The sequence below is a fragment of the Letharia columbiana genome (assembly GCF_014066305.1).
Source record: "Letharia columbiana isolate WasteWater2 chromosome Unknown Sc0000016_s0, whole genome shotgun sequence".
NCBI lineage: Eukaryota > Fungi > Ascomycota > Lecanoromycetes > Lecanorales > Parmeliaceae > Letharia > Letharia columbiana.
Genome location: NW_023501056.1, coordinates 118,071 through 141,605, shown reverse-complemented (window position 1 = coordinate 141,605; position 23,535 = coordinate 118,071). Strand labels below are relative to the sequence as shown.

The 23,535-nt window shown below is 50.4% G+C and overlaps 10 protein-coding genes across 10 annotated transcripts; 4 read left to right on the top strand and 6 right to left on the bottom strand.

The window, feature by feature from the left end:
- Positions 1-198: 198 nt before the first annotated feature.
- Positions 199-1,227, bottom strand: HO173_005628 (uncharacterized protein; the record flags this gene model as incomplete). The annotated part of the gene is made up of 3 exons (XM_037307543.1): positions 199-737; positions 792-1,001; positions 1,068-1,227. 3 exons carry the CDS (start codon positions 1,225-1,227, stop codon positions 199-201), a joined length of 909 nt encoding a protein of 302 aa, XP_037165352.1.
- Positions 1,228-1,829: 602 nt separating this feature from the next.
- Positions 1,830-3,897, top strand: HO173_005627 (uncharacterized protein; the record flags this gene model as incomplete). The annotated part of the gene is made up of 8 exons (XM_037307542.1): positions 1,830-1,956; positions 2,005-2,085; positions 2,137-2,344; positions 2,400-2,527; positions 2,798-3,084; positions 3,133-3,236; positions 3,288-3,320; positions 3,378-3,897. 8 exons carry the CDS (start codon positions 1,830-1,832, stop codon positions 3,895-3,897), a joined length of 1,488 nt encoding a protein of 495 aa, XP_037165351.1.
- Positions 3,898-4,615: 718 nt separating this feature from the next.
- Positions 4,616-4,846, bottom strand: HO173_005626 (uncharacterized protein; the record flags this gene model as incomplete). The annotated part of the gene is made up of 1 exon (XM_037307541.1): positions 4,616-4,846. The coding sequence occupies one exon, from the start codon at positions 4,844-4,846 to the stop codon at positions 4,616-4,618; it is 231 nt and encodes a 76-aa protein (XP_037165350.1).
- Positions 4,847-5,086: 240 nt separating this feature from the next.
- HO173_005625 (uncharacterized protein) lies at positions 5,087-6,393 on the bottom strand (the record flags this gene model as incomplete). The annotated part of the gene is made up of 2 exons (XM_037307540.1): positions 5,087-5,740; positions 6,157-6,393. The coding sequence occupies 2 exons, from the start codon at positions 6,391-6,393 to the stop codon at positions 5,087-5,089; spliced, it is 891 nt and encodes a 296-aa protein (XP_037165349.1).
- Positions 6,394-6,593: 200 nt separating this feature from the next.
- On the top strand, positions 6,594-9,923 carry HO173_005624 (uncharacterized protein; the record flags this gene model as incomplete). Its single annotated transcript, XM_037307539.1, has 4 exons — positions 6,594-7,403; positions 7,455-7,990; positions 8,045-9,648; positions 9,709-9,923. 4 exons carry the CDS (start codon positions 6,594-6,596, stop codon positions 9,921-9,923), a joined length of 3,165 nt encoding a protein of 1,054 aa, XP_037165348.1.
- A 908-nt stretch (positions 9,924-10,831) lies between these two features.
- Positions 10,832-13,869, top strand: HO173_005623 (uncharacterized protein; the record flags this gene model as incomplete). Its single annotated transcript, XM_037307538.1, has 9 exons — positions 10,832-10,925; positions 10,978-11,014; positions 11,157-11,343; positions 11,398-11,741; positions 11,799-11,990; positions 12,041-12,403; positions 12,541-12,792; positions 12,940-13,347; positions 13,485-13,869. 9 exons carry the CDS (start codon positions 10,832-10,834, stop codon positions 13,867-13,869), a joined length of 2,262 nt encoding a protein of 753 aa, XP_037165347.1.
- Positions 13,870-13,999: 130 nt separating this feature from the next.
- On the bottom strand, positions 14,000-14,824 carry HO173_005622 (uncharacterized protein; the record flags this gene model as incomplete). Its single annotated transcript, XM_037307537.1, has 3 exons — positions 14,000-14,413; positions 14,520-14,616; positions 14,673-14,824. 3 exons carry the CDS (start codon positions 14,822-14,824, stop codon positions 14,000-14,002), a joined length of 663 nt encoding a protein of 220 aa, XP_037165346.1.
- Positions 14,825-15,272: 448 nt separating this feature from the next.
- On the bottom strand, positions 15,273-15,727 carry HO173_005621 (uncharacterized protein; the record flags this gene model as incomplete). Its single annotated transcript, XM_037307536.1, has 3 exons — positions 15,273-15,419; positions 15,475-15,622; positions 15,681-15,727. 3 exons carry the CDS (start codon positions 15,725-15,727, stop codon positions 15,273-15,275), a joined length of 342 nt encoding a protein of 113 aa, XP_037165345.1.
- A 577-nt stretch (positions 15,728-16,304) lies between these two features.
- Positions 16,305-18,593, top strand: HO173_005620 (uncharacterized protein; the record flags this gene model as incomplete). Its single annotated transcript, XM_037307535.1, has 4 exons — positions 16,305-16,615; positions 16,672-16,709; positions 16,872-17,964; positions 18,014-18,593. 4 exons carry the CDS (start codon positions 16,305-16,307, stop codon positions 18,591-18,593), a joined length of 2,022 nt encoding a protein of 673 aa, XP_037165344.1.
- Positions 18,594-20,000: 1,407 nt separating this feature from the next.
- Positions 20,001-22,846, bottom strand: HO173_005619 (uncharacterized protein; the record flags this gene model as incomplete). Its single annotated transcript, XM_037307534.1, has 4 exons — positions 20,001-21,389; positions 21,452-21,894; positions 21,957-22,240; positions 22,374-22,846. The coding sequence occupies 4 exons, from the start codon at positions 22,844-22,846 to the stop codon at positions 20,001-20,003; spliced, it is 2,589 nt and encodes an 862-aa protein (XP_037165343.1).
- Between the last annotated feature and the right edge of the window lie 689 nt (positions 22,847-23,535).

Below are 23,535 nucleotides of genomic sequence, written 5' to 3'. Positions count from 1 at the left end.
AGGAGGAGGAAATGCCGCATGTGTCCCTTCCAGTGGCGTTTTATCGAGCGAGGAAGCTCCAGACATCGCCAGATACGTGGAGTGTGTGTACTAGTAATTGACGCCGTACCCTTCAAGAGACAAATATTAGTATCAGCATGGTTTGGCATGGGTACATGGCAAGGCTCCTCACTGGCAAGCCCTCAACATACTGGCGTCTTATTTGTCTAAGCCCCGGGCTTTAACGAAGCGAGCTATTTGCTCTTTGCAAATCTTATCAACAAAGTGCTCCAATACATCGTAAAGTGATATGATCTCCTGTGAACACTCAACAACTGCTTTGATGTCGATCTCGCCCTCGGCCAGCCAGCTAACAAGGTTCTGCACCTTCTTCTGCTGGGTATTTGGGACTCCATTCACACTTCCAGGCTGGTCCTTCGGCATCGGTGTGGCACTGCTCAGAGCTGCTGCGGTACTGGCTGCAGCTTGCAACCCAGCCTGCGTTGGCTTCAATGTCAGGGCTAGAAAGATTGCAGTCACCGCAATCACATGTGGCGGGTAAAGAAGTGGCAAGTCAGTCATATAGTGATCGTTGATGATAGACCATGCCAGCGAAGTGTCATCTTGTGCCATGCTCAAAGTGTTCTGGAGATCCTGCAGGGTACGGTAAGGATGGTGAATGATGAGCTGAGAATTCATCTCAGAGATCAAATAGAACTCGCATTCGCCTAGTTTGGAAACATCCGAGATGATGAAGTCTGCTTAGGTCTTCTTCAGCTAGGATGAATTGATGAACAGTTAGCGGAACGAACCTGGCCACATCGAGCGAGCTTCGCTCACGATAGTTCTTATATGCTGAGGGCATTCTTCCATCTTGCAAGCTAAATAGAACGCAGTAGCGAGGATGAGATAGGGGTTCGTGCGCCGAATCTCCACTTTGCTGTAAAATCTGCGGACATAGACCTGTGCTGTGGCGACAGCCTGCTGTCGTATCGACAACCGCTTCCCAAACTTGGCCAGCTCTAATGTACTTCTGTCAGAAAATCCGAGAAAGTCTGCCGCCTTCGACAACAAATGTGACTACGTACGCTGATTGAAGAGGTGGCTTAGTAAACGGCGATCCGGCAATGGGTACTGCTGGACCAGGGCACGATCATCATCCTCGAGCTTTTGCCTTATCTCTGCCAAAGTTTCTCGAGAATACTGCCAGTGGCGGCGCTGAGTCGATGCCCAGTAATTTGCTGCCATCTCTCAATCTGTGGCAACGCTAGCTCGAGATGTGTATCAATGTGCCTTGCAATACGGGCATTGAAACAATGTTAGTAGTACACCATAACAACCAACCCTTCGATCACAGGCCAGAGCAAGGCACAGAGGGGAAGGTGCCACTGCCGCTTGCTCTTTTGTCAAAGTGTAGATCTTAAGCAGAAACACCTCCCGTCGCTAGACGTTCGAGTAGGCAGTACAAGTCGCAGTCTACCAGTGCTCAATAGCAGCCTCAACACATGTGTTGAATCAGATGATTACCATCCTGTCGAACCTCCGAGCTGCTCGAGATTGATGCCAAATGCATTTCAACAGCATGGCGGCGGTCCGGACCGAGATTTTAGCGGGTAGCCTAACGGCCACCCCGCTGCTGCAATCAACCAAGGGTGCCAGAGAATAGTTCCCCAACTACTCACAACTCCGCCCTACCATCACCAAAGTAAATAGAGTATTGCATTGATGTCCTTTGTGGACGCGTAACGTCTCTCTTGCAAGGCTATAGCATAGTCTACTCCGACAATAAGCAAAATTCCCTTCCCTTCAGAAGCCATGAATCAACAGCGGTAATTTGACCTCCTGGCATCATGGACGGTGAGGACCAGACCAACCAAGATGCCCGAGTCAGCAAACTATGGAAAACATTGGATACTCGGAACGAGGGCCGATTGAACCTCAATGGCCTGAAGAAGGGGCTGAGCAACATAAACCATCGTTTGTACCGCCCGGTTATGCTAGGAAGCTTTCTGACAGTCAGTACAGCTCTCAAGAATGCTGACTCCCTTCTCCAAGATGTCATGAAGGCTGTGGATACGAATCGAGATGGTCGCATAGATTACTCTGGTGCGTTCAAAGAGAAATGCCAATGGGAGGCATAACTAAAGAATTGATCAGAATTTCGAAAGTTTGTCGAACAGACGGAAAAAGAGCTCTGGCAACTTTTTAAGAGTATTGACCGAGATCATAATGGGCAACTGGACAAGGGGGAAATCAGATCGGCGTTTGAGAGGGCTGGGATTCAGCTTCCAGGAACAAAACTTGATCAATTCTTCTCCGAGGTTGATACTAACCACGACGGCGTCATCACCTTTGATGAGTGGAGGTATCCAAATATGTCTCCAGGAAATTTCCTAGATGCTAGACTGACGTAAATCAAGGGACTTTCTGCTGTTCATCCCGGCGAACACCCCGAACCTACGAGCAGTACTTTCCTACTATTCTTCCACCGTTACCGTTAATCCAGAGGGGGATGTGCACGTATCAGACGATAATGTGGAGGGGTTAGGTAAAATCCAATTTCCTAGGAATCTCTTTGCAGCTTTGTTCGGCCTCGCCAAACCGGCCACTCTACAAGATCGGTTAAAAGGCGCGTCGCCAGTACATCAACAGATAGCTTCCGCACAAGCTACAGCAAAATCTACACCGGTCACTTTTCCCTGGGATCCGGGCGATCAGGATGCTCAATACGAAGACATTTATGACCCAGACGATTCTGCAGAAGATCAACATGCGTCCAGAGAAATGCTCCTGCTGACGGATATCTTTCCCCCGGTAGGTTATTTCGTGGCCGGCGGAATCGCAGGCGTTGTCTCTCGAACAGCGACTGCGCCTTTGGATCGCCTGAAAGTGTACCTTATAGCGCAGGTCGGGGTCAAGGACGACGCAATAAATCACGCAAAGTCGGGAGCTCCTTTGAAAGCAGCAAAGACAGCAGGGAGACCGTTGATGGAGGCAACGAAGGCACTATGGCGTATGGGAGGCATGCGAAGTTTGTTCGCCGGGAACGGGCTCAACGTCGTCAAAGTGATGCCAGAGTCTGCCATCAAATTCGGCAGTTATGAGGTAGGGACTCGGATATTTTAAAACATTGCAAGCTGACCAACACTGCAGGGTTCTAAACGTCTGCTGGCGCGCCTTGAAGGCCACGATGATCCAAAAGCCCTAAAGCCCTGGACACAGTTCTTCGCCGCTGGCCTGGGTGGACTCATTTCACAGTTAATCAGCCTTTGTGATATGTCTGGCCGACATTGCTTACCGTGATTTAGATTTTGCGTCTATCCCCTCGATACCTTAAAATTGTATGCCCGAATCGCACCATTTTCCGGCGATCAACCCATTCACTGACTCTGACCCAGCCGTGTCCAAAACGAGACTATCAAAGGCGGCCTTCACGGCAATGCCTTGATCCTCGCTACTGCTCGCAAGATGTGGGCTACCAGTGGCGTTCGTTCCTTTTACCGCGGCCTTCCTATGGGTCTCGTCGGCATGTTCCCTTACAGCGCCATCGACCTTACTACCTTCGAGTACCTCAAGCAGATCATTAGCAGACGCAAAGCACGGCTAAAGAAATGCGACGAGGATGACGTCACACTCAGTAACTTCACCACAGCCAGCATTGGCGCTTTTAGTGGTGCATTTGGCGCCAGTACTGTTTATCCACTCAATTTACTTCGAACGAGATTGCAGAGTCAAGGCACCGCTATACATCCGCCGACCTACACCGGCATTTGGGACGTGACGGTCAAGACGGTCAAAGGGGAGGGAATTAGGGGGTTGTTCAAAGGCATCACGCCAAACCTGCTGAAAGTGGTTCCGGCTGTCTCGATTACTTATGTTGTATATGATAACTCGAAAGCTGCGCTAGGGTTACGATGATGACATTGACCACCGCTTACATCGAATGCGACTGGCGGGGCCTTCAAAAGGTCCCTGGGATGGATGACGGTAGTCATGTTGGTCGAATGCGGATATACCCCTGATGTTGCGCGAATATTGTGGATACAAGATATTCTAGAGGGGACCCTTAACACAAGTGATGAAAGTACAAGTGGTGGTAAAAGGAATGGAACTTGGGACCGACTCTGGCGTATGTCGGAGAGTTTTGGTTCAGTAGCGACGTTAGCAGCAGTAGTAGGGGACAAGGTCAGAATGGGTAGAGGCAGGGTGATTGTGGGTTCCTGGAGTGAAACCTAGAGCCTTGAACCAGCCTCTGAGGGAAGCTGGGCGGGTTGGTCTGGCCCCCTTTGCTTGTGGTCTGTTGTTGTAGAGTAGATGTACACACTACTTGCAATGCACTTTTCGTGCCTACTATCCGCATAATGATTTAAAAGTCCTAGAGATGCGTTCATAGCTTGTTGCTACTGTATGCCTCAGGATCGAGTGGTCTTCAAATACGCGACCCAAAAGGGCTTAGGATGATTCCGCCACCAGCCGCTATTAAGGCCATATGGAAAGCCACCGCTAAAGATCCTTGCTGCATCGAACTAACGACACAACTATACACAACTGTGCACAAACAACCAACGATGTTCAAAGTTGAGAACCTCCAAAACCTCAGATAGGAAAGTGGTGGTTTACCAACATGTTCTCCCCCTCACCGAATAACAATCTCCCCACCCATTCTCTCGCACTTCATCATGTCTTTCGCATTGATCCTCTCCCTCCTCTCCGCCCTCGTCCTATCCTTCACCGTCCTCTCAGCCGGTATCACTAGACTCAGTTCGCCAATAACACCGGAGCAGATCAGCCGGGAGCGAGGTACCTCTTCTATAAATCCAAGCACGCTGCGAGAGCTTGTTGGTGTACTGGACATTCTGTGTAGCATGATGCTCTTGGTGCCTCGGAGCAGGAGGCTGGGCGCAGCAATAGCGTTTGCGCTGCTGGTATTGGGGCTAGTTTCGAGGATAAGAGAGAGAAAGTCGGTGGGAAAGGTTTTGATATGTATGGGGCTGTGTATGATTGTGTGTATGTTTTGAGTAAGGCTAAGAATCAATCGAACAACATGGTAGAGAGGTCATTCAAGTCCATTGCTATGTTCGCCGAATCGCTATCGGCCTCACGAGTCTTACTCATACTCATACTCGTCGTCCTCTTCCACTTGCGCCTGGAATTTTCCTCTCCCTTCTTCAATCCATACCTCCATCCTAAACGCTCCGGCTTCGAGCGCTCTCACCGGCGTGGTCCGCACTCCTCCCAAATCTTTCCCCTTCTTACTTTCATCTAGTCCAACCTCGACGACCTCTGTATCGCCACTGCTACCCTCGAAACCTCCATAGTCATTACCATCCCTTCTCCGTTCTTTCTGGAGGCCCGGCTCAGCAGCGACCCAGCGATCTCCCCTTCCTATCGGCGCGTCCACCACTTCTTCATCTCGCAATTCGATGGCTAAGGTAAAGCTGCAGTCTTCTGGCAAAGGGTTCAGGCGAGTCAGAGAAGTGGATAGCCGGGCAAGAGTAGCGCGGAATTGTTCTGGGAGGTCGGATGTAGGTGGAGGGTTGAACTTTTTAAGGTCGGCAGGTCTTGGTGTAGCGGCTGAGGGCACATCGGGTGGCTTCTCGGTGCTTGCGGATTGGTCGCTAGCAGGTGGAGAAGCGAAAGTCGTGAGCGTTTCTGAGGATTGTATGCGGGGAAAGGACGCAGTGGAGAAGACGTAGCGTTCGAGAGGCTTAGAGCTAGGCGGAGGTGCATGAATAATGACTGAGGTTTGCGCAACGGTGCACTACACTCTCAAACATGATCAGCAAATTCATGGAATGTTATGTTCCATGCTGCACAGTAGATGAGTATTGTGGGAGCTTGTGGTAACAGTAACGGGGCATTGCCGGGACCTTGAAATATTCGAGGGCTCAGTCGGGCTGTTCATAGAAGCATAGCTTTGCTGCCTTCTAAACACTGAGCCTAGCTGGACGTAAGATATACATCTGAAGAGGTCCTTGACCAGATCTCATTCAATACCACTTCGCTATGACTATTTCCGTTCAGGCAGTGATTTAGGTAGCCAACATCGTGAAGCACTCTGACAGCGGCCTGACACTTCACGATAGGATTTGATGCATCCCTTTACTTCGACACTTCACAGTGATTTTCCGAGTTGAATCAGGATACAATCAAGACACACATGAGAGGCTTCTTTACCTTCAACATCTCCGCCTCCACCGAAGCAACAGCATCCATTATCCATTTGCACAGCTTTGGGTGTCTGCTCTGTCTCACAGGATAATTGTACTTACGCGCCTTGATGAATGAGGTTTGAGGGTAGATATTCCGCTCATAGAGGATGGTGTGGATGACGACGGTGAGGAAATCACTGTAAGCAGAGACAACAGCTTGATAGGTATTCAATAGAGGAGCCTCGGAGTTGTAAGAAGCCATTTTTGAGGAAATTCACGGTCCTGAAGAAGGTTAACAATGCGGGGACGCTACTGTCGGCAGACCTGCCGAAAACGCGTAGAAAAGGAAAGCTTGGCGCTTCACAACATTTCGAAATCCCAGTCGATAGCACGAGAATCCAAGTCGCATTTCATTTTGTCAAGTGTGTGCACACCTTTCTCTAGGTGCATGTTCTTGCAATCATGGAGCAACAAGTCCTTGATCTTTTAGCGGCCACACTCGTTGCCTCGACCTCTATCCGCAGTGATGCAGAGCGCCATTTGGAACAACTCTACACTAACGACACATTCCCAATCTCCCTAATCTCCATAGCGTCTCACAAGTCTGTCGCTCTCGATCATCGCCAGGCCGCGCTTCTCTCCCTCAAAAAACTGGTATTGAAGATATGGTCACCATCCCTGGAGGAATACGAAGGTCCGGATACCTTGAGCGACGCGACCAAAGAGCAAGTGCGGCAGTCCGTGCTGTCCATTGCGACAGCCTCCGATGAAGAGAGGAAGATCGTTGCGGCGGCCAGCTACGTCGTCAGCAAGATCGCAAGTGCCGACTTTCCAGAGCAATGGCCAAGCCTGCTCCCCACCCTATTGAACCTCGTCCCACAGGCGGATGCGACACAGTTGCACGGTGCGCTATTGGTCCTTGGCAGTCTTGTTGAAGACGGATTCGATGAAGAGCAATTCTCCGGAAGCGCGATCGACCTCGTCAAATGTATCTACATTGTGGCTGTCGATGGGGAGAAGAGGCTGACGACGAGGGCACTGGCGGTCTCGATTTTTCGAGCGTGCCTCGACACCATGGAGTTGGTGTATCAGACCAACAAGGCTTCTGTGACGCAGTTCATGCAAGAACTCTCGGAGGTGTGGTCACCATTCTTCATAGAGGTTCTCAAGATGCCTCTTCCACACATGCCGAGCGAAGAGGAAGAAAACGAGAAGGGTCCCGCGGACTCGAATTGGCGAGGGGTGATTGCTCTGAAGACCCAGGTCGTAAAGGTGAAGCGTAGTGATCATTCTTGGTTGACGTTGCGTTGACAAATTCCCTAGGCACTCGACAAAATTCATAACTTGTTTCCGCAGCTTCTCAGTCCGCGTACCCTAGAGTTGTTCAGCACGATATGGGAGTCATTACAAGCTCACCTATCACCATATCTCACGATGTATACCGGAGACCAACAAAGACAGAGTCGTATGGATGACGCAGATCGACTGCCGTATACTCTCGATTACCTTGTTATCGAAGAGCTCGATTACATCCAGACACTTTTGAACACGTCGATAATCAAACGCGAATTGGATGTGCAACTGGCGCCTGAGAGAATGACTAATGGCGCTCCCAATAGTACCTGGATTCAACAAATTCTAGCTACTGCTGTTGGCTATTCTCAGATCTTGACTGAGGACGAAGAACTCTGGGAGGTGGACATTAACGTCTTTCTGTCAGAAGAAACATCGGAGACGGCGAATTACTCCGCTCGCAATGCATGCGCGGGCCTCGCAACGAAACTTTGCAGCTACAATTGGCCTGTGCTCGAAAGTCTGCTGGCCCATAGCAAGACGGTCTTCGAGGGTGGAGCGTCGAAGTAAGAATTCCATCCTCCGAGATGGAATGTTCACTAGCTGATATGCGAAAATAGCCCAAAGGAAAAGGAGGCGGTGCTATATGTTCTCAAGCAGGTGTTAGAAGAAGTCAGCTCGTACGAGAGACCCGTGGGTCCAGAAATCGCGCAGGCGTACCTCAGCCATTGCCAGGCCGCTATGCAGGACAGTGGAAGCGAGTTCTTGAGAGCGCGCGGCTTCATTGCGGCGGGTGCTCTCATCACTGCACCCGGGAAAGCATTGCGGGATCTGGTCCCTGAGTTCGCACTTCAGTCTCTGAAGGCCATCGAACATGAATCCTCCGATATCGTCAAAGTCTCTTCTATGCGTGTACTCCAGCAGTATCTGAAAGTCTTACCAGCAGGGAGAGCTCAGGAATTCCAAGTCCAAACCGTGGCCGCGATCTCCGGATTCTTGTCATCGCATGATCTCAGTGAGATCAACGACACCGAAGACCTCCTGGATACACTGGTAGAGACTCTTCGAGACGCTGTCATGACCGATCCCACTTTGTGCCTTGAACACCCAGCTCTTGATGTGCTCTTTACAATGGCGGCGTATGGTGCTCGCAGCTGGCAAACATCGATGCTTGTTAATGAGACCTTTGAATCCATTACTTCCATCATGTCCTCAAAGGGACCCGAAACTTATGCTCGGCTGTGTTCGAAGGTTCTCCCGAGCCTGACAGGCGCCCTGGACGTGGGAGATATGACCTCGGAAAACTCGCTCAGCGACATGGCTGTATCTTTGCTCGCTACCCTTGCAGAGTATGGATCAGAACCCTTACCTCAGGGATTTGTTGCCACGTTACTCCCAAAATTATACCGGCTTCTGTTCCTGCCTCTAGAGTTCAGCGTCCATCAGTCAGCCACGATCACGATCAAATATATTTTGGTGCACGATCCTGCTCAACTCTTCGCTTGGCGCGATCCAGAGACTGGGAAGGAAGGCCTGGAAATTGTTCTTCTCATCATTGACCGGCTCCTAGGTCCAGAGGTTGATGACTCTTCAGCAGCAGAGGTTGGAGGCCTCGCCGTGGAGTTGGTCGAGAAAGCAGGCGCCGAAAGACTGGGGCCGTACCTCATGCAGTTGCTGCAAGTTGTGGCGATCCGCCTGAGCACAGCCGAACGTGCAAATTTCATTCAGAACCTCGTCCTCGTGTTTGCTCGACTGTCTCTGACTAATGCGAAAGAGGTTCTCGACTTTTTGGCCCAAGTCCAGGTGGAAGGCGCCGATGGTGGCACAGGTCTCGAAGTCGTACTGAGAAAGTGGCTGGAGAACTCTATCAACTTCTCGGGATACGACGCCATCAGACAGAACGTCATTGCGTTGACGAACATTTACCAGCTTCACGACGAGCGACTTTTGAACATCCAGGCTAAAGGAGACCTAATCGTGCAGAACAGCTCCCGGATCAAGACCCGCTCCCAGTCCAAGAGAGAGCCGGATCAATATTCGATCATACCAATCCCACTCAAGCTCATCAAGGTCCTTATCCAGGAGCTTGCCAATTCCAGTCCCACCACGCCTGGCTTTCACAAGAGAAATCACAGTCTGCAGGGTGGCATAAGCGACGACGAAGACGATGACTGGGAAGATGAGCCCACATTATTGGATCTCGGGGCTCAGGCCACGAGACAGGGTCAGTACATCAGCTACTCTCCCTATTCTCAATCATCAAGCTGACGAATACCCTTTGCAGATCTGATGGGGTACGTGGACGAGGCCAAATGGAACACGCATGAGACCGACGACGCGACACAGAAGTACCTCGTCGATTTCTTCAATGGTATATCTAACGACCCAGGGTTCCAAGAGTTGTATCATTCTTTGACCGATGCGGAACGCGAAAAGTTGCATAAGATGAACGAGCAACAGAATCAACTACCGCAGATTATCCAGTCGCCGATTCAGTAGCCGCATTGAGCATAACGAAAGACCTGTGTATGATAGGAAAGGCGTTGAGTTGTTTAAGAGCAGCATTGCAGGTGTTTTTAGTCTAGTCTCTGGACACATACCCCATTTTGCGTTATCTCCATCGACATGAGCAAGCGTCTGCATTGCCTGGCGTGTCGGTAGCTCCTTTTGCTAGATGGTCTCGGCAGCAGTGGTGGACTGTTCTGTACAGTACTAGATAAGACTGTATATGTGATGTAGTTACGGACTGTCAAACATCTTTACTAGCGTGCAGCCCACTTCGTGACAACTTTAGGACCTCAAGACTTTCTATCCTTCCATACCATTGAATGGCGACCTGCCTAAACCCGGCATATAAATCAACGACCTCAAAAGCAACCGTCACTGTTATTACCACTGACGCCAACCAGAAGGTCCACCACCATGCGACAGGTTTCTCCTGTCAACCCACACTTGAAGTGTGCTTTTCGGAGCTTCGTTACAGACATCATGCAATTTAACAAGATACTTTCTCCAGGTATACCTTCTGGCCAGGCTAGGATGGAGACGGTCCATTACAAGTACTTGAAGTATAAGGCATACTCGCTACATGAGGAGGTCGAACACGGCCAAAAAACCTGTCTGATAACCACTGGGCGTTTGATTTGCAGACACACTATGTTTAAGTGCTTCTCCAGCTCCGTATATTCTAGCCTCGACCGGTACAGGCTCGTAGATCTCTTCCGTTAGCTATAGACTAAATACTAGTCCTTGCAGCGATATAATCTCGAAACCTCAGCCACTGCTACATAGAACAATCACGAGGCCCCACACACTCCACGTCGACCCTTGGATGACTTCGTTGTAAGATATGGCCATAAGGGTGTCATAGCATCTCAAGCTGTTGTACACAAAAGATAACTGGCGACATGGCTTACCGATCTTCTACGCTCTGTCTCGCGCTACTTGCTTTCCTCGCTTTCTATGCTTCGCCTGTGGCAGCTTTTGGGGCTGGGAATATAGGTGAGTGATAGTGTCAGTATTATGCGGTAGATCTTGCTAACGCCATGCTCAGCTTCAATATCAAAAATTGAAGGGCATAATTGGCGCCAGTGCGTATTTTCGGAGTCCAGAGTCCCTGATTTTGACCAAATCTTGGGTCATGCATGAGACATGTCTTTACTCGCGAGACATGTTCTGAGGCTCGATATACTCCTTGAAATGGGCAGAACTGACTGCGAGTTTGTGATCTAGTGGCGATATCGAGGATATGCTCAAAACAATTGCTTTCATCAAGGGCCACAAATGGACGAGTATGATGATTAGGCGAGTTTACTTCGGCAACTGGCTGCGAGATTATAGTCAAGCTATGGACGTAGGGTCACTCAAAGGTGTTCAGGCTGGCACTGTCCGTATCCTCGTTTGGGTCCTATCGTTTTTGGTATTTCGCAGACCCAAAGTGATAAAAATGAACCTCAACTAACATATATTGCAGTCCTTCGGATACGCTACTGCGGAGTTCGAAGTGACCGAGGAAAGACTGGGTGTCTACAGGCCCGAGGAGCATATTGACAATCCAAAGGACTACGCAGACAATGTTGATGCTAGGAAGTATGATGAGAGATTACGCCCACCAGTCCAAGCGAATGAGCTGGAGGTTGACCCACGGACGGGGATGAAGAACTACATTGCTAATGAAGATCTCGACATCGCTACGTCAGCCGGTTATGTTAGGTTCTCTTTTACTAGGAGTATACACTTTGGAAGGGTGTACACTAGTGGAGCAAGCGGTACGAAGGGCAAGGAGGCAGACCTGTGCGAAGCATTGAGGTGTCTTGGGTGTGATTCTTCGTCTTTCAAGTTCTCTACTTGCGCGTACTGAACCATCGTCACCAGGCAGGGACTGCATTGTCTAGAAGACTTCGGTGCTCACACGAATTATACGGAGCTTGCTCTGCGTGAACTGGGGTTTCAAGGCGTCTTCCCACATACTGGAACTGCGACCGAGATCAACATACCTGGGGCTCAGCATCCCGTGTTTCCCCTGGTTACGGGAACTTTCGGAGTAGTCGATTTTCTGCATAGCGTGTAAGAATCTCAATTCTGAAATTTGAGATACAAGAGCTAATACGCAGAAGACTCGGCGAAGCTACTGACCACTTCGCACAAACAGAGGTGGAGCAGATGGACATAGCGCTCAAGGACGCCGAAGCTCAGTCGAAGACGTCAGAGGATGGTAGCCGTGATTTCAACAGCTCTCAAGGCCTATCCACTATGACCAGTCTGTTATCTCAGTTACCCGGGACGGGTGACCTTGCCCGGCAAGCGGCTGATCTTCAAGCAATGTCAGATGTCCGGGAACGAACGACTACTGGGCCTCCATTTGGATCTGACCTGGACCGAAAATTCGCAGGACCTCCTGGGACCCAAGGTGGACCCCCCGGACCCAACATCCCTGGTACGAACATTGATCCAATGAAAACGGCTGCTCAAATATATCCGTACGTATTTCGGTGTCTATATTTCATCCTTGGGATCAAGTCTTGAGTCTCGAGACGTGTCTTAGGAGTGTCCACCCTATGGACATGTTTCGAGGTTCAATATAGCCCCTCAAACAGGCAATACTGACGCAATTCAGCATCCTAGAGTTCCGGGACAGAGTGGTCAAACTAGTCAATGTTACCATTGAGAAGATCCCTGGCCTCGAAGCTCTGGTGGAAAAGATTTCAGAAACACTGACGCTTTTCGTCCTTTCACTTCTTGCGCCTTTCATACGCCCAATTATTAACGCAGTCTCAGCGCAGCTCAAAGCGGGGAGCGGCGGTGTCATTGATGCAAGTGGTAAACATCAATATGAGCCTTGGACAGACCCTCACTGCTCAGACCCAACGTACGTTATACTTTCCGAGGCAATTCTTCCCCACTCATGCTGTCTTATGGGTCGTCAGGCATGTCTCGAGATTTCTCTGCTCGTAAGACATGTCTTTCGACTCAGAGTTCCTCCTGAAAGAGTAATGCTGACTCCGAAATCATCAAGACACTCTTTGCTGTCCAAAGACCACTTCTCCAACATACTAAATGAACCAGCCGGTCAAGTTGCATCTACTATTCTGAAATACGTTGCACCTCGTATTATATTTGCCTGGCAGCATCCCGATATTCCCGTGGAGCAGGTCCTAAATGACGTCGTTAGAGTCTTCCATCATCCAGCCCTTCGAAGACCCGACTGTGAGCTTCACCGGAACATGTACAGTACCGTCGAAAGCTGGGCACGCTCACGGCCTGACGGAGGATCCAATCTCAACGTCCTGCTAGGGTCTGAGAGCGTGAGGCATGGCAAGAATCACACAGTAGACGCCAGTCAGCAGTCACACAGTCATGGCGGGCTTCCTAATCCTAGCAACTTCTTCGGATCTGCCAGTCAGAGCAAGGTCCGGGATGCACCGTAAGTGGACATTTCAGAGCAAAATCCTCCCTCGTTGAGCTGCAAGACATGTCTCGGGAGCGGTTTCATTCCCTAAACCTGTCTTAAAACCCGGGTACTTTTGCTCGAAGAAGCCATACTGACTCCGAAGCTTGCAGGTGGGACCAGGTTGGCAAGGCTCAAGGAGTCAATCGCCCATCGCCACGTCCATCACCACAGCCGTCACCTCGCCCAGACTTCGGGTATTATCCTCAGCAGGATCTACAGTCTCGGCAGCAAAATCCGTACGAGCAGCCAGCTTACCCACCTAATCCCCATCAGGGACAAATGTATGGGCAACCATCCCAGTGGCAGCCAGATCTTCAGGCTCCCCCAGCTGGAGAGTATCCTCCACAAGGTGTCTACCCACCCCAACCACCTGCATATGGGTATGGCCAAGCTCCACCTTATGGCTATGATCCAAATGCTCCCCCTCCACAAGCGTACGGCTATGGGGGTCCGCCCCTTCCTCCTGGGCAATATTACGGTGGAAGTCCCTACTGAAAGTCGCAATTTGCTTTCAATGGCCAATGTGATTGCTCAGAGTCGCTCTTAGATTTTGCTTGCAATGCAGAAGATGATAATTATAAGACGTTCAAAGTATATGACTTCGCGATAACCCACCGTTGTACACTCACCTTATGACCTTGGCCTCATCCAATTCGACTCCATCACTTATAGCTCCTTCTCCCCCACCACCGTCCACGTCTTCCTCTCCTTCTCGATCTCTATAACCCTCTCTCCTCTGCTCTTCTCCCTCCTGCTCCCCTCGTATGCCATCTTCTCCCACCTTGCCCTTGAAAGTAACATCCCCCTCCTCGTCCCTTCTTCCAATTACTACATTTCCAACGACCAACCCCGCAGCCCCTACCCACCACAGCCCCGGCAATTTCTCACCAAAAACCATCCATCCCGAGAAAGCTGTCAACATGAAATTCGCAGAAGTGTTGATTACAGAGACGCGAGTGGTAGAGGAGGCGCGGGTTAACGCCGAGGTAAAGAGCGCCCACATCAGGGCATTGAAGGCGAGGTTGAGGGAGAAGAAGAACTGTTGCCAAGAGCGCGTCAGCCGCAGGAACGAGAGTGGAAAGAGAAGCATAATGTAGATGAACAAATCAAGGGAAAACATGGCGACAGGATGATGGAGGACGTACAGCTCGAATCAGTATCTCGACAACTTTATTGGTAGAAGAAAGTCCAAAGGCGGTAGCGATCCCGGATGCCCACGAGGAAGTGAGTTCGGTCGTGGTGCTGCCACCGTTAGCTGTGCGCGTTCTCCAAACCGTGCTCCGTATGTCGTAGCATACAGTTTCGCGAAGACGCCATTGAAGGCCGCGCAAGCACCACTGGCCGCGGCGAGCGGTATCCAGGGGAGCTTGCCGATTGTGGTGCTTTTCGATGGCTCGGGTGGGGCTTGGGGAACCGTTTCCGGCATCAGAGGTTCTGCTTCCGTTTCCATGGCTGCTGAGGTAGATGGGGGAGGGTGGAGGATTCTACGTCGCGCCATGATGGTCTGGGCGTTTGCAGGGTCATTCGTGCGCTAGGTGGCTAAGTCGGAATATTTACAGGGTCCAGGAGATGGAAGGTAGATCTGCAGCTACGAGTACGGTACGATAAAGGTAGGAGCGAGGGCAGACTGTGGTTTGAGTACGTGGATAGTCAAGAAGGCTTTGGAATATTGTTTTAAAAGAAGGGTTATCTAGACATGCAGGCATGAGCAGCGGTAGAATGCGTTTTACATTTTGGGTCTGGGTATCTCCTGGTTCTGTCCGCCGTACCAACGCCTAGTGAATGCATGACCTCAGGTGCTCCTCCAACGCCATATCGATGCCATATCTCAGGTTCGACCATGTAGACCGGCAACAGAGAACCTTGCACTGGTGTAGGACTGTCTCCTACAGCCCAGCCTACTGCTCCCCAGGCTTCTTCGAATTGCAGCTCACAATCTTGATCTTCTCCGCCGTGACATTGTTTTGATTGTCGAGCTTGAAGTTAACATCTTTGATGAGGAACGTCCAGACTTCGTCGCAGAAGCGGTAGGTATCCAGATGACCCTTTGTAACCTCCTATTAGCCATGAGCCCTACGCAAAAGCAGCAGGCGCTGCTACCTTGAAGTTCATCCGGGCCTTGACCTTATCCGCCAACACCTCGGTGATAGACTTATCGAAGGTAGCGATGACTTTCATGGCAGTCTGAGGTTCGATGCGACCGGAATGGACCAGGTCGTCGAGAGTGTCAATGAGTGACATGCCGATGCTGTCAAAGGGCTGCTGTTAGTGTCTCTGTAGTCACGAGTGTCGCAGCCGGACTGTACCTGCTACCGCGGTAGAGCTCATAGTATGAGTTGGCGGCGCTGGCCATGGCTTCAGATTTGTCCAACGAGTGTGGTTACAGAGAAGGAGAGGAAGAGGACGAGGAGGGTGGAAAGATTCCTTCCGATTCACTTTTGCGCTTTGCGCGAACTGCGTTACCGCAGTGACATACTGGCTACCGTACTCGCAATCGTCCTCGGTCGTCCTCTGCTCGCCGCGTCTTCTGTGCTCACTGTTGGTGAAACCTGTTCAGAACCCAAAGATGAGCGTTGCATACATGGCAACTGGTGCAGCTGCCCTTTGTGTTGTAGTAATTTGCTTGTACAGTGCCCCTTCCAATGGTCCATCCTGGAGTCAGTTGTCATGGAAGAGCTACACTGTGACGCCATAGTTCTTGCTCAAGGAGGCTCGTCAAATTACGAAGATAATGGAGTACTGGCATCGTAGATAGTTGTAGATAACATATCGATTGCCTTTACATTACCTACAATATCACCATTAAAGCGGGGAGGTGCTTGCTAGCATTTGCTTAGAATGAAAGCATTTCTTATATCCACCTTTTTCATGTTGTACAGAAGTATATCGTCTTAATCATGTGATTAACATCCAAGTTTGATATCGCCGTGATGGACAAACCAAAATTAAAGGCCACAATACTCATCATATCAGATACTGCGTTCCAAGATCCGTCAACAGACAGAGCTGGGGATATTCTCTCCGGCATTTTCGCCAACGAAGGCAACGGTCAATGGACTGTTGATGACCGGAAAATTGTTCCCGATGATGTTCTAACGATCCAAAAGGCAGTGAGCTTGTCATGTGACGGAGAAGACTATGTCAATCTTCTGATTACAACCGGTGGCACTGGCTTCGCGGTTAAGGACAATACGCCTGAAGCCATCACACCGTTGATACACAGACATGCGCCCGGCCTCGTGTAAGTTATCAAGTGAGTCCAAGCAGGCCAAAGTGTAGCAAAGCTAATAGTATCAGCCATGGGATGCTGGCAGCGTCTCTGGAGGTCACACCTTGTGAGTATTAATTCAAGTTACCATTAGTCTTTTACATTCGAGAAAAGAAGAAGCCCAAAATTCATATACTATCCCCGGATACGCTATGTGATTATTCTGTACCTATGATAAAAAGATGCTTGCTTTGAAAGCGAGTGTTCGTTCTGACTTGGGTACCTGCAGTTGCCCTCATGTCAAGGCCTGTTGCAGGGGTTCGGAATAAGACATTGATCATCACTCTTCCGGGGTCACCAAAAGGGGCCAAAGAGAATCTACAGGCCCTTCTAAAGCTACTGCCGCATGCTTGCTTGCAGGCTGCTGGTGGTGACTCGCGAACTCTCCATGCGGGTGGCATAAAGAAGCTCGAAGAAGATGCAGGAATCAGTAGCAGCAAGAACCCAAAGCGTAACCATCATGACCATCATCACAGCCATATTCACCAGCATAATCACAGCCATGGGGACCATGCTATGCCAAAAGCCCACACTCGTCCCGAAGATCGGCCTGTCTCGAACGACCCCCAAGCTGGTCCTAGCAGTCGGCATCGGGAATCACCGTATCCCATGCTCTCTGTCGAGAATGCTGTCAAAATGATCATAGAGAACTCTCCTTCGCCAGATCCTGTCAAAATGCCGGTAAATGGCTCTCTAGTAGGCCACATCCTCGCGGTAGATGTCCAAGCCAGCGAAGCGGTACCCGCGTATCGAGCAAGCATAGTCGATGGCTACGCCGTCATTGTCTCTAAAGATGGACCAAGTACGAAAGGTGTCTTCCCTGTTTCTGCCGTCTCACATGCCCAGCCAGGAGAGATACCGACCCTCCACCACGGGCAAATAGCCAGGATAACTACGGGTGCTCCTCTTCCTCCCGGCGCTAACTCAGTGGTCATGGTTGAAGACACTGTCATCAAGAGTATGACTGACGACGGTAGAGAAGAGAAGGAGATTGAGATACTCACAGATCAAGTCAAGCCAGATGAGAACATACGAGAGATTGGCAGTGACATCAGAGCCGGAGAAGTTGTGCTTAGAAAGGGCGAAGAGATCACTGCCGTGGGTGGTGAGCTAGGTCTGCTTGCATCTGTAGGGAAAGCAGAAGTCATGGTTTATAAAAAGCCCGTCATCGGCGTGCTCAGTACAGGGGACGAAATCGTACTCCACGATAGACAAGGTCCTCTGCAGCTTGGAGAGGTCCGAGATTGCAATCGTCCAACACTGATGGCCGCTATAAGAGGCTGGGGTTTTCAAGTGGTAGATCTTGGTATTGCCAAAGACAAGTAAGTTAACCTTGGAAACGCTTTCGATCCCTTCTGACAAGCTCCCCAGACCTGGCTCTCTGGAAGAGCATCTACGAGGCGCATTCCGCGACGTGGACGTCATTGTGACCTCCGGCGGAGTCTCTATGGGCGAGCTGGACCTCCTCAAACCTACAATTGAGCGGTCTCTTGGCGGTACAATACATTTTGGTCGTGTTTCAATGAAGCCCGGAAAACCCACCACTTTTGCCACCGTACCTCTTAAGGATAACTCAGGCACGCCCACCACCAAACTGATATTCAGCTTGCCTGGTAATCCTGCATCCGCACTTGTGACATCCCACCTGTTCGTGCTGCCGTCACTGCATTTTTCGAGTGGGAGAGAGGCTCCGCACGGGCTGCCGAGAGCGAAAGTGGTATTGGACGAGGAGGTCAAATGCGATCCTAAACGTTCAGAGTACCATAGAGTAGTATTGACGGCCGGAACCGATGGACTGTTACATGCCACTAGCACTGGAGGACAGCGCAGCTCGAAAGTTACTAGTCTGAGACGAGCGAATGGGCTCCTCTGTTTGCCCGCAAAAGATCTAGTGATAGGCAAGGGGGAGATGATCGACGCTTTGGTGATGGGTGCACTAGGTGGTTTGTGAACTGACTTGCAAAGCAACTTCAACCTTGGACAACCCGCAATCAAAACGTTTTCTTACTCTACTTTCCAGTATTGAATGGTGTCTCTCATTTTCGTCCCACAAGAGTCTTACTTGCATCCCCACTGTCGAGTTCTTCTTTCATTTCGAGCTGCCATCGTGTCATTGCCCATGAACTCCGCATACTCTCTCGCTTCCTCCCAAGGCTCAGCTTTCTCAGTCTTCCTTGCCGATATTCCATTCCGTATTCGGCAGCGTCAATCGAACATGCATATGTCGGCCCGCTGGAAGCGAGCCATGCTGTTCCGCGAAGCCAATCGATATGCAGTTTCAACAGGCGACGGTTTCGTAAACCTGTGCGTACGCACATTGCACCACGACCCCTATCTGTTTTCAAGCCGAAGACTGAGTCTCAAGACTGAATTCCGGAGCAGCAAAAAAGAAAAGAAAAACAACCCAAGAGAGAAAAAAGTCCTTCGACTCCCCGGACCTGTCCAGTACCTCACGTTTCCGCCTCGCGGGGAGACACGCTGACTCCTCCAATATGCGCTAGTTGCGCGACATTTCCACCTCAGTGTAGCCAAAACGTCCTTACCGGGCAATAGTCCTGCTGCTACGTGCTACAACAACAGCTCGATGTGATTCGCTGGGAGCGATGCTAATCGCCTCGTTCTGTATAGGGATAGGTCTGCTGACGGTTGATTATCCAGGAAAAAGAGGACTCTGATTGCCTGATTGTCAATGCGTATGGGGGTGCTCTGATGGGGAACTTGTCAGGAGCAGACCACTCGGAATGGCATTGCGCAGTGCTGCTGTCCTGTTCTTTGAGGGTATGAAGCGAGGAGATGGGGAGGGAGATGGGTAGTTAAGACATGGAATGAGGACGTTCAGACTGGTGGGACGTCAGCATTTGATATTGGTGATATGAACTTGCGAACATGATTTGCATAAGAAAATCGAGCAAGCTGTCCCAAGCTGTCTACACAAGCAAGACCCGTCCGTCCATAAGCCGATAAAATAATCATGCCCGCAATGCAGACGACTGAATCATGGTCTGTGTCCCAACGCCTTTGCTGACGAAAGGGGTATCTATCTACACGACTCTGGAAGCATTCAAAGAAGCCGAAAATGCCCTCATAGGTAATCGCGGCACTTAAATAACGCCGTTGCTAATCAGAAAATTCCCCAGAAAAGAGTCGATATGACGCCGAGTATGCAGTTCCTTCGTGAGTAAGGGTTAAAATTTGAAGGAAAAAGATCCGCCATGTAAGAAGTAGAGAGAAAAAGATTGGCCGTAAACAGCATTGCAAGGTCGAGGGACCCAGGAACCATTTGATGCCTGTGGATGCCTCACTAAATGACTCGTGTCATGTTCCTGTCCGTTGGAGATGCTCACATCCACTAGTGATCCTAAAGGTAAGCCTGATCGTTTGCTCCAGTGACCCAGGGGTTGAAACTTCCGGGAGCCATAGGGTCTCTTCTTCTCGGCACTAGTGGGTTTCCCCCCGGCATTCGGGGTGGTGGGGGGTCAGGGTCGAATGAATGCACATCGTATGTACGCCCCTCTGCGACACGTGCGGCAGTGCGCCCTGCGTTGTATGCTGCAGTACGTCGATGGAAGTTATTGACTTCTCGTCTCTGTGTCGGCGAATCGAGGTCTATTGCCCCACCAAGACCACGTAGACGCTCTTCTACGTTGCGTTGACGAACCGAGTCGGGCTGTCGTCTGGCTCCTATATCATCCGGAATGCTTACGTTTTGAGCCCCCGCATTGTTCCCAAATGCTTGATCATTCTGCCTTGGTCTTAGAACATCCGCTGCCTGAGGTCCGTTCAGAAACCGCGCAAATACAGGGTCGTCCATAGCGGCCATGCGTGCTCTGTGAGTCTGGGTAGCTTGATTTAGTCCGGCAATTCGGCGAGCCTGTTCAGATCGCCTCTGTAAGTCTTCTCGTTGAGCTTCTCGCTGGCGTAGAGTAGCCTGCTGTTGAGCTAGATGAGCAGCCTGCTGTTGTTGATGTTGACGTATCAAGGCTTCCCTCTGATACTGCAGTTGCTGTTGCTGTGCCTGTTGATGTGCGGCCCTCATTTGCTCTCTAGCTTGACGCCCCTGCTCTCTTGCCTGCTGTATAGCATGAGGAGCGAGCCCCCCAAATTCATCCAGTATGTCACCAACACCCTCGAACATAGCGTCGAGCGCCGCACCCGGCTCCCTATTGTACAGTGCGGCCATAGCGGCCGCCCCTAAGCCCTGCCCGTGGTGGCGATGATGATGGTTGTGATGAGGGGGTACATGTCCATGAATTGCGTGTACATGATGGTGGTGATCCCCATGGTGTCGACTGCTTGAGGACTGTACCCCTTCCGCAAATTTAATTTTGAGGTCTTCTTCCGACAGATCCGGATGTTCTGCCCGGACTTTTGCCATAGCTTCCTTCTCGGCCTTGTCGACTTGCTGGTCTTTTCTCTTGTGGGACTCGTCATAAAGCGGGCATTTACCAGTTTTATCGTCTGTGTTGACTCCTGGAGGAGCCCGCCCTTGGCCATCAAAGTGGTTGTACATTTGCTTTGTGATGTCTTTTCCGCAGTAATCGCAGAGCACGGCGTAGCATTTGGTGCAGATGACCTTGTTGCAGCCATCTTCTTTCAGGATCCGGACCTTGCATTTTCCACACGTTCTAATCAATGCTTCGGTCCTAGCCTCTTCAATGATACGGCGCTCACTGACGCCGTTTTCTCTTTTGAACTCATCACAGGATAATGGTATATGTGATTTGGCTTTGCAGAGGCGGCAGGACACCTGTGATAACAAGACCCATTTTAACAGCCGATCGTAAGAACCATCGGAAAGGGGGAATATACCTCTTCACACTCCGGATTATGGCACCGGAATTCCTTGTCTTCTTCAATTGGAGGGCAGATAGCCGCAAAATCGCAGAATGGACAAGTACAGAGGTTCTGTAAGTCAGCAAGTCGAATATCATCCTGTTGCTGTAGACGCTCTATCTTCTCAATGGACTTGGCATCGAGGAATCGTTCCCTCTCTTGTCGACTGAAAGTGGCCGTACATCCGCTCCCATCCATGCATCTGAGTCCGTAGCGAGAATTGCCAATGTCAGTATTAGCGTTCTGTTGAGCACAGTCTAGACAGAAGAAGTGGGGCTCATCCCCGTTGCAGTGAGTGATCTTAAGAATAGTAACCGTGTCGAAGCAGCATCCACAGTCCATAACTTCCCCTCGTGCGCGGTGCTCTTGGTCTTGTGCCTCGTGCATCCGTTTAATCTCTTCGGCGGCATTGAGTTTGTCTACGAGGGGTCAGTCACGCCGAGAGGTTCACTTGTACAGGGTATAGCCCTGTGCAATGTACCTTCTTCTCTGTTTCTCCGCTGCTGCGCTGAGTCGATCTCTCTCTTCAACTCCTCGAATTCATAGCCATCCTCACGTAGTTCGACCATCATTGCAGCTGAAGTCCTTCCAGAGGTGACACGGCGAGCTTTCAACGGGGCATATGGCGGGTTTATGGCTGTACGGACTGCTCGTTCTGCTTCCAGAATAGCAAAGAACGTACCATAATAATGGCTGTGGTCCTTGAACTTCTCGTTAATGAATTTGGATGGAACGAATTCGAACGCTTCATGTAGGGCAACCCTTCTGCATGATAGCTTGTTAGCATGGCTAGCAGACAACGCAACGCGCATTATGAAGGCTTGGATACGCTTTTCCACATGCAGCAGAAAAGGAACCAACCTGGCCAACTGAGCCATAAAAGCGAGGGGATACTCACGCAACTTTGCTGTATTCCAGGGCGTTATCCCTCAGCTCCGCGTATTTCCAACGGGCTGCTTCCTCCTCATCACTATTCCGATCACTTCTCTTCCGCTTCAATTCCTTGATCCTGTCTTTCTCTTTGGGGTAATTACCCCCATCCAGAACCTTTTCAATCAGAATTTGCGCTGGTGTTTGGGCATATGGACCGTTCTGATGGTCCAGATCGTTGTAGAGAGACTTGACATGTTCCCGAGATATGTCAGGGAACACTTCGACTATCTCCGCAAGGCAGACGTCGTATGGGGAGACGACCGTGCGAGGTCTGCGGGGGTATAAGCCTGGAGTCCGGCCAAATAAAGGGGAGATGTGAACACTGGAGACTTCCTCGTTGAGACAGTTATCGAACAATGAATTATCGCTGTCTTCTTGGTCATCAGTGTCCTCTTCGGTTTCGAGGTCGATCACATCTCGCGGGGGGTGGCGACTCATTCTGCTATATGAGGTGGTTGTGGACCACAGTGATAGTCAAAGCAAGACTAAGAGGGGAGGGTGGTCGTCCAAGAAAACGCAATGAGTGGTGGTCTAAAGTCGGCCTATGGTGAGATCAACATAGTGTAATTGGTGTGTTGTCTCGGCAAGAGTCCAAACGCACAAGGGTAAGCTAATGGGTGAGTCTCAACACATAAACAAACGTGAAGCAGGGCGTTGGTAAAAGTTTGACAGCCATTCACACTGTTGCACTAAACGAAGTAGGCAGCAGCAATTACTGGCCGATCATCCTCAAATACCGGCATCCGAGTGGGTGAATGTTGCACAGAGAATGAAGGTACGAAAGAAAGCAGGCTTCCGGAAGAGCCTCAAATCTTTTTTCGGTGGAGCCTCAAATCAATTGGAGATTGAAAGGCTTTTCCCAGACATTGTTATTGTGGTTACTGCTAGGCGGAGACCAAGCCAAGAAGGTGACCCTCTATTCTGTCGCTGCATCACCTCAATCTAAGGGACAACAACGAGAAAAGATCCTGGTTCCCCGCAACACGCTACTCTACGGCTAGACCCGAAGATCATTGCCGGCGCCAGTGATCGTGGTTGCCGGGTTGCTGCGGCTTTCAACGGCTATCTCAATGAGAAATGCATGATTGCGGCGAGTCACATTCTTGTGCTATGCTCTAGCAGCGTTA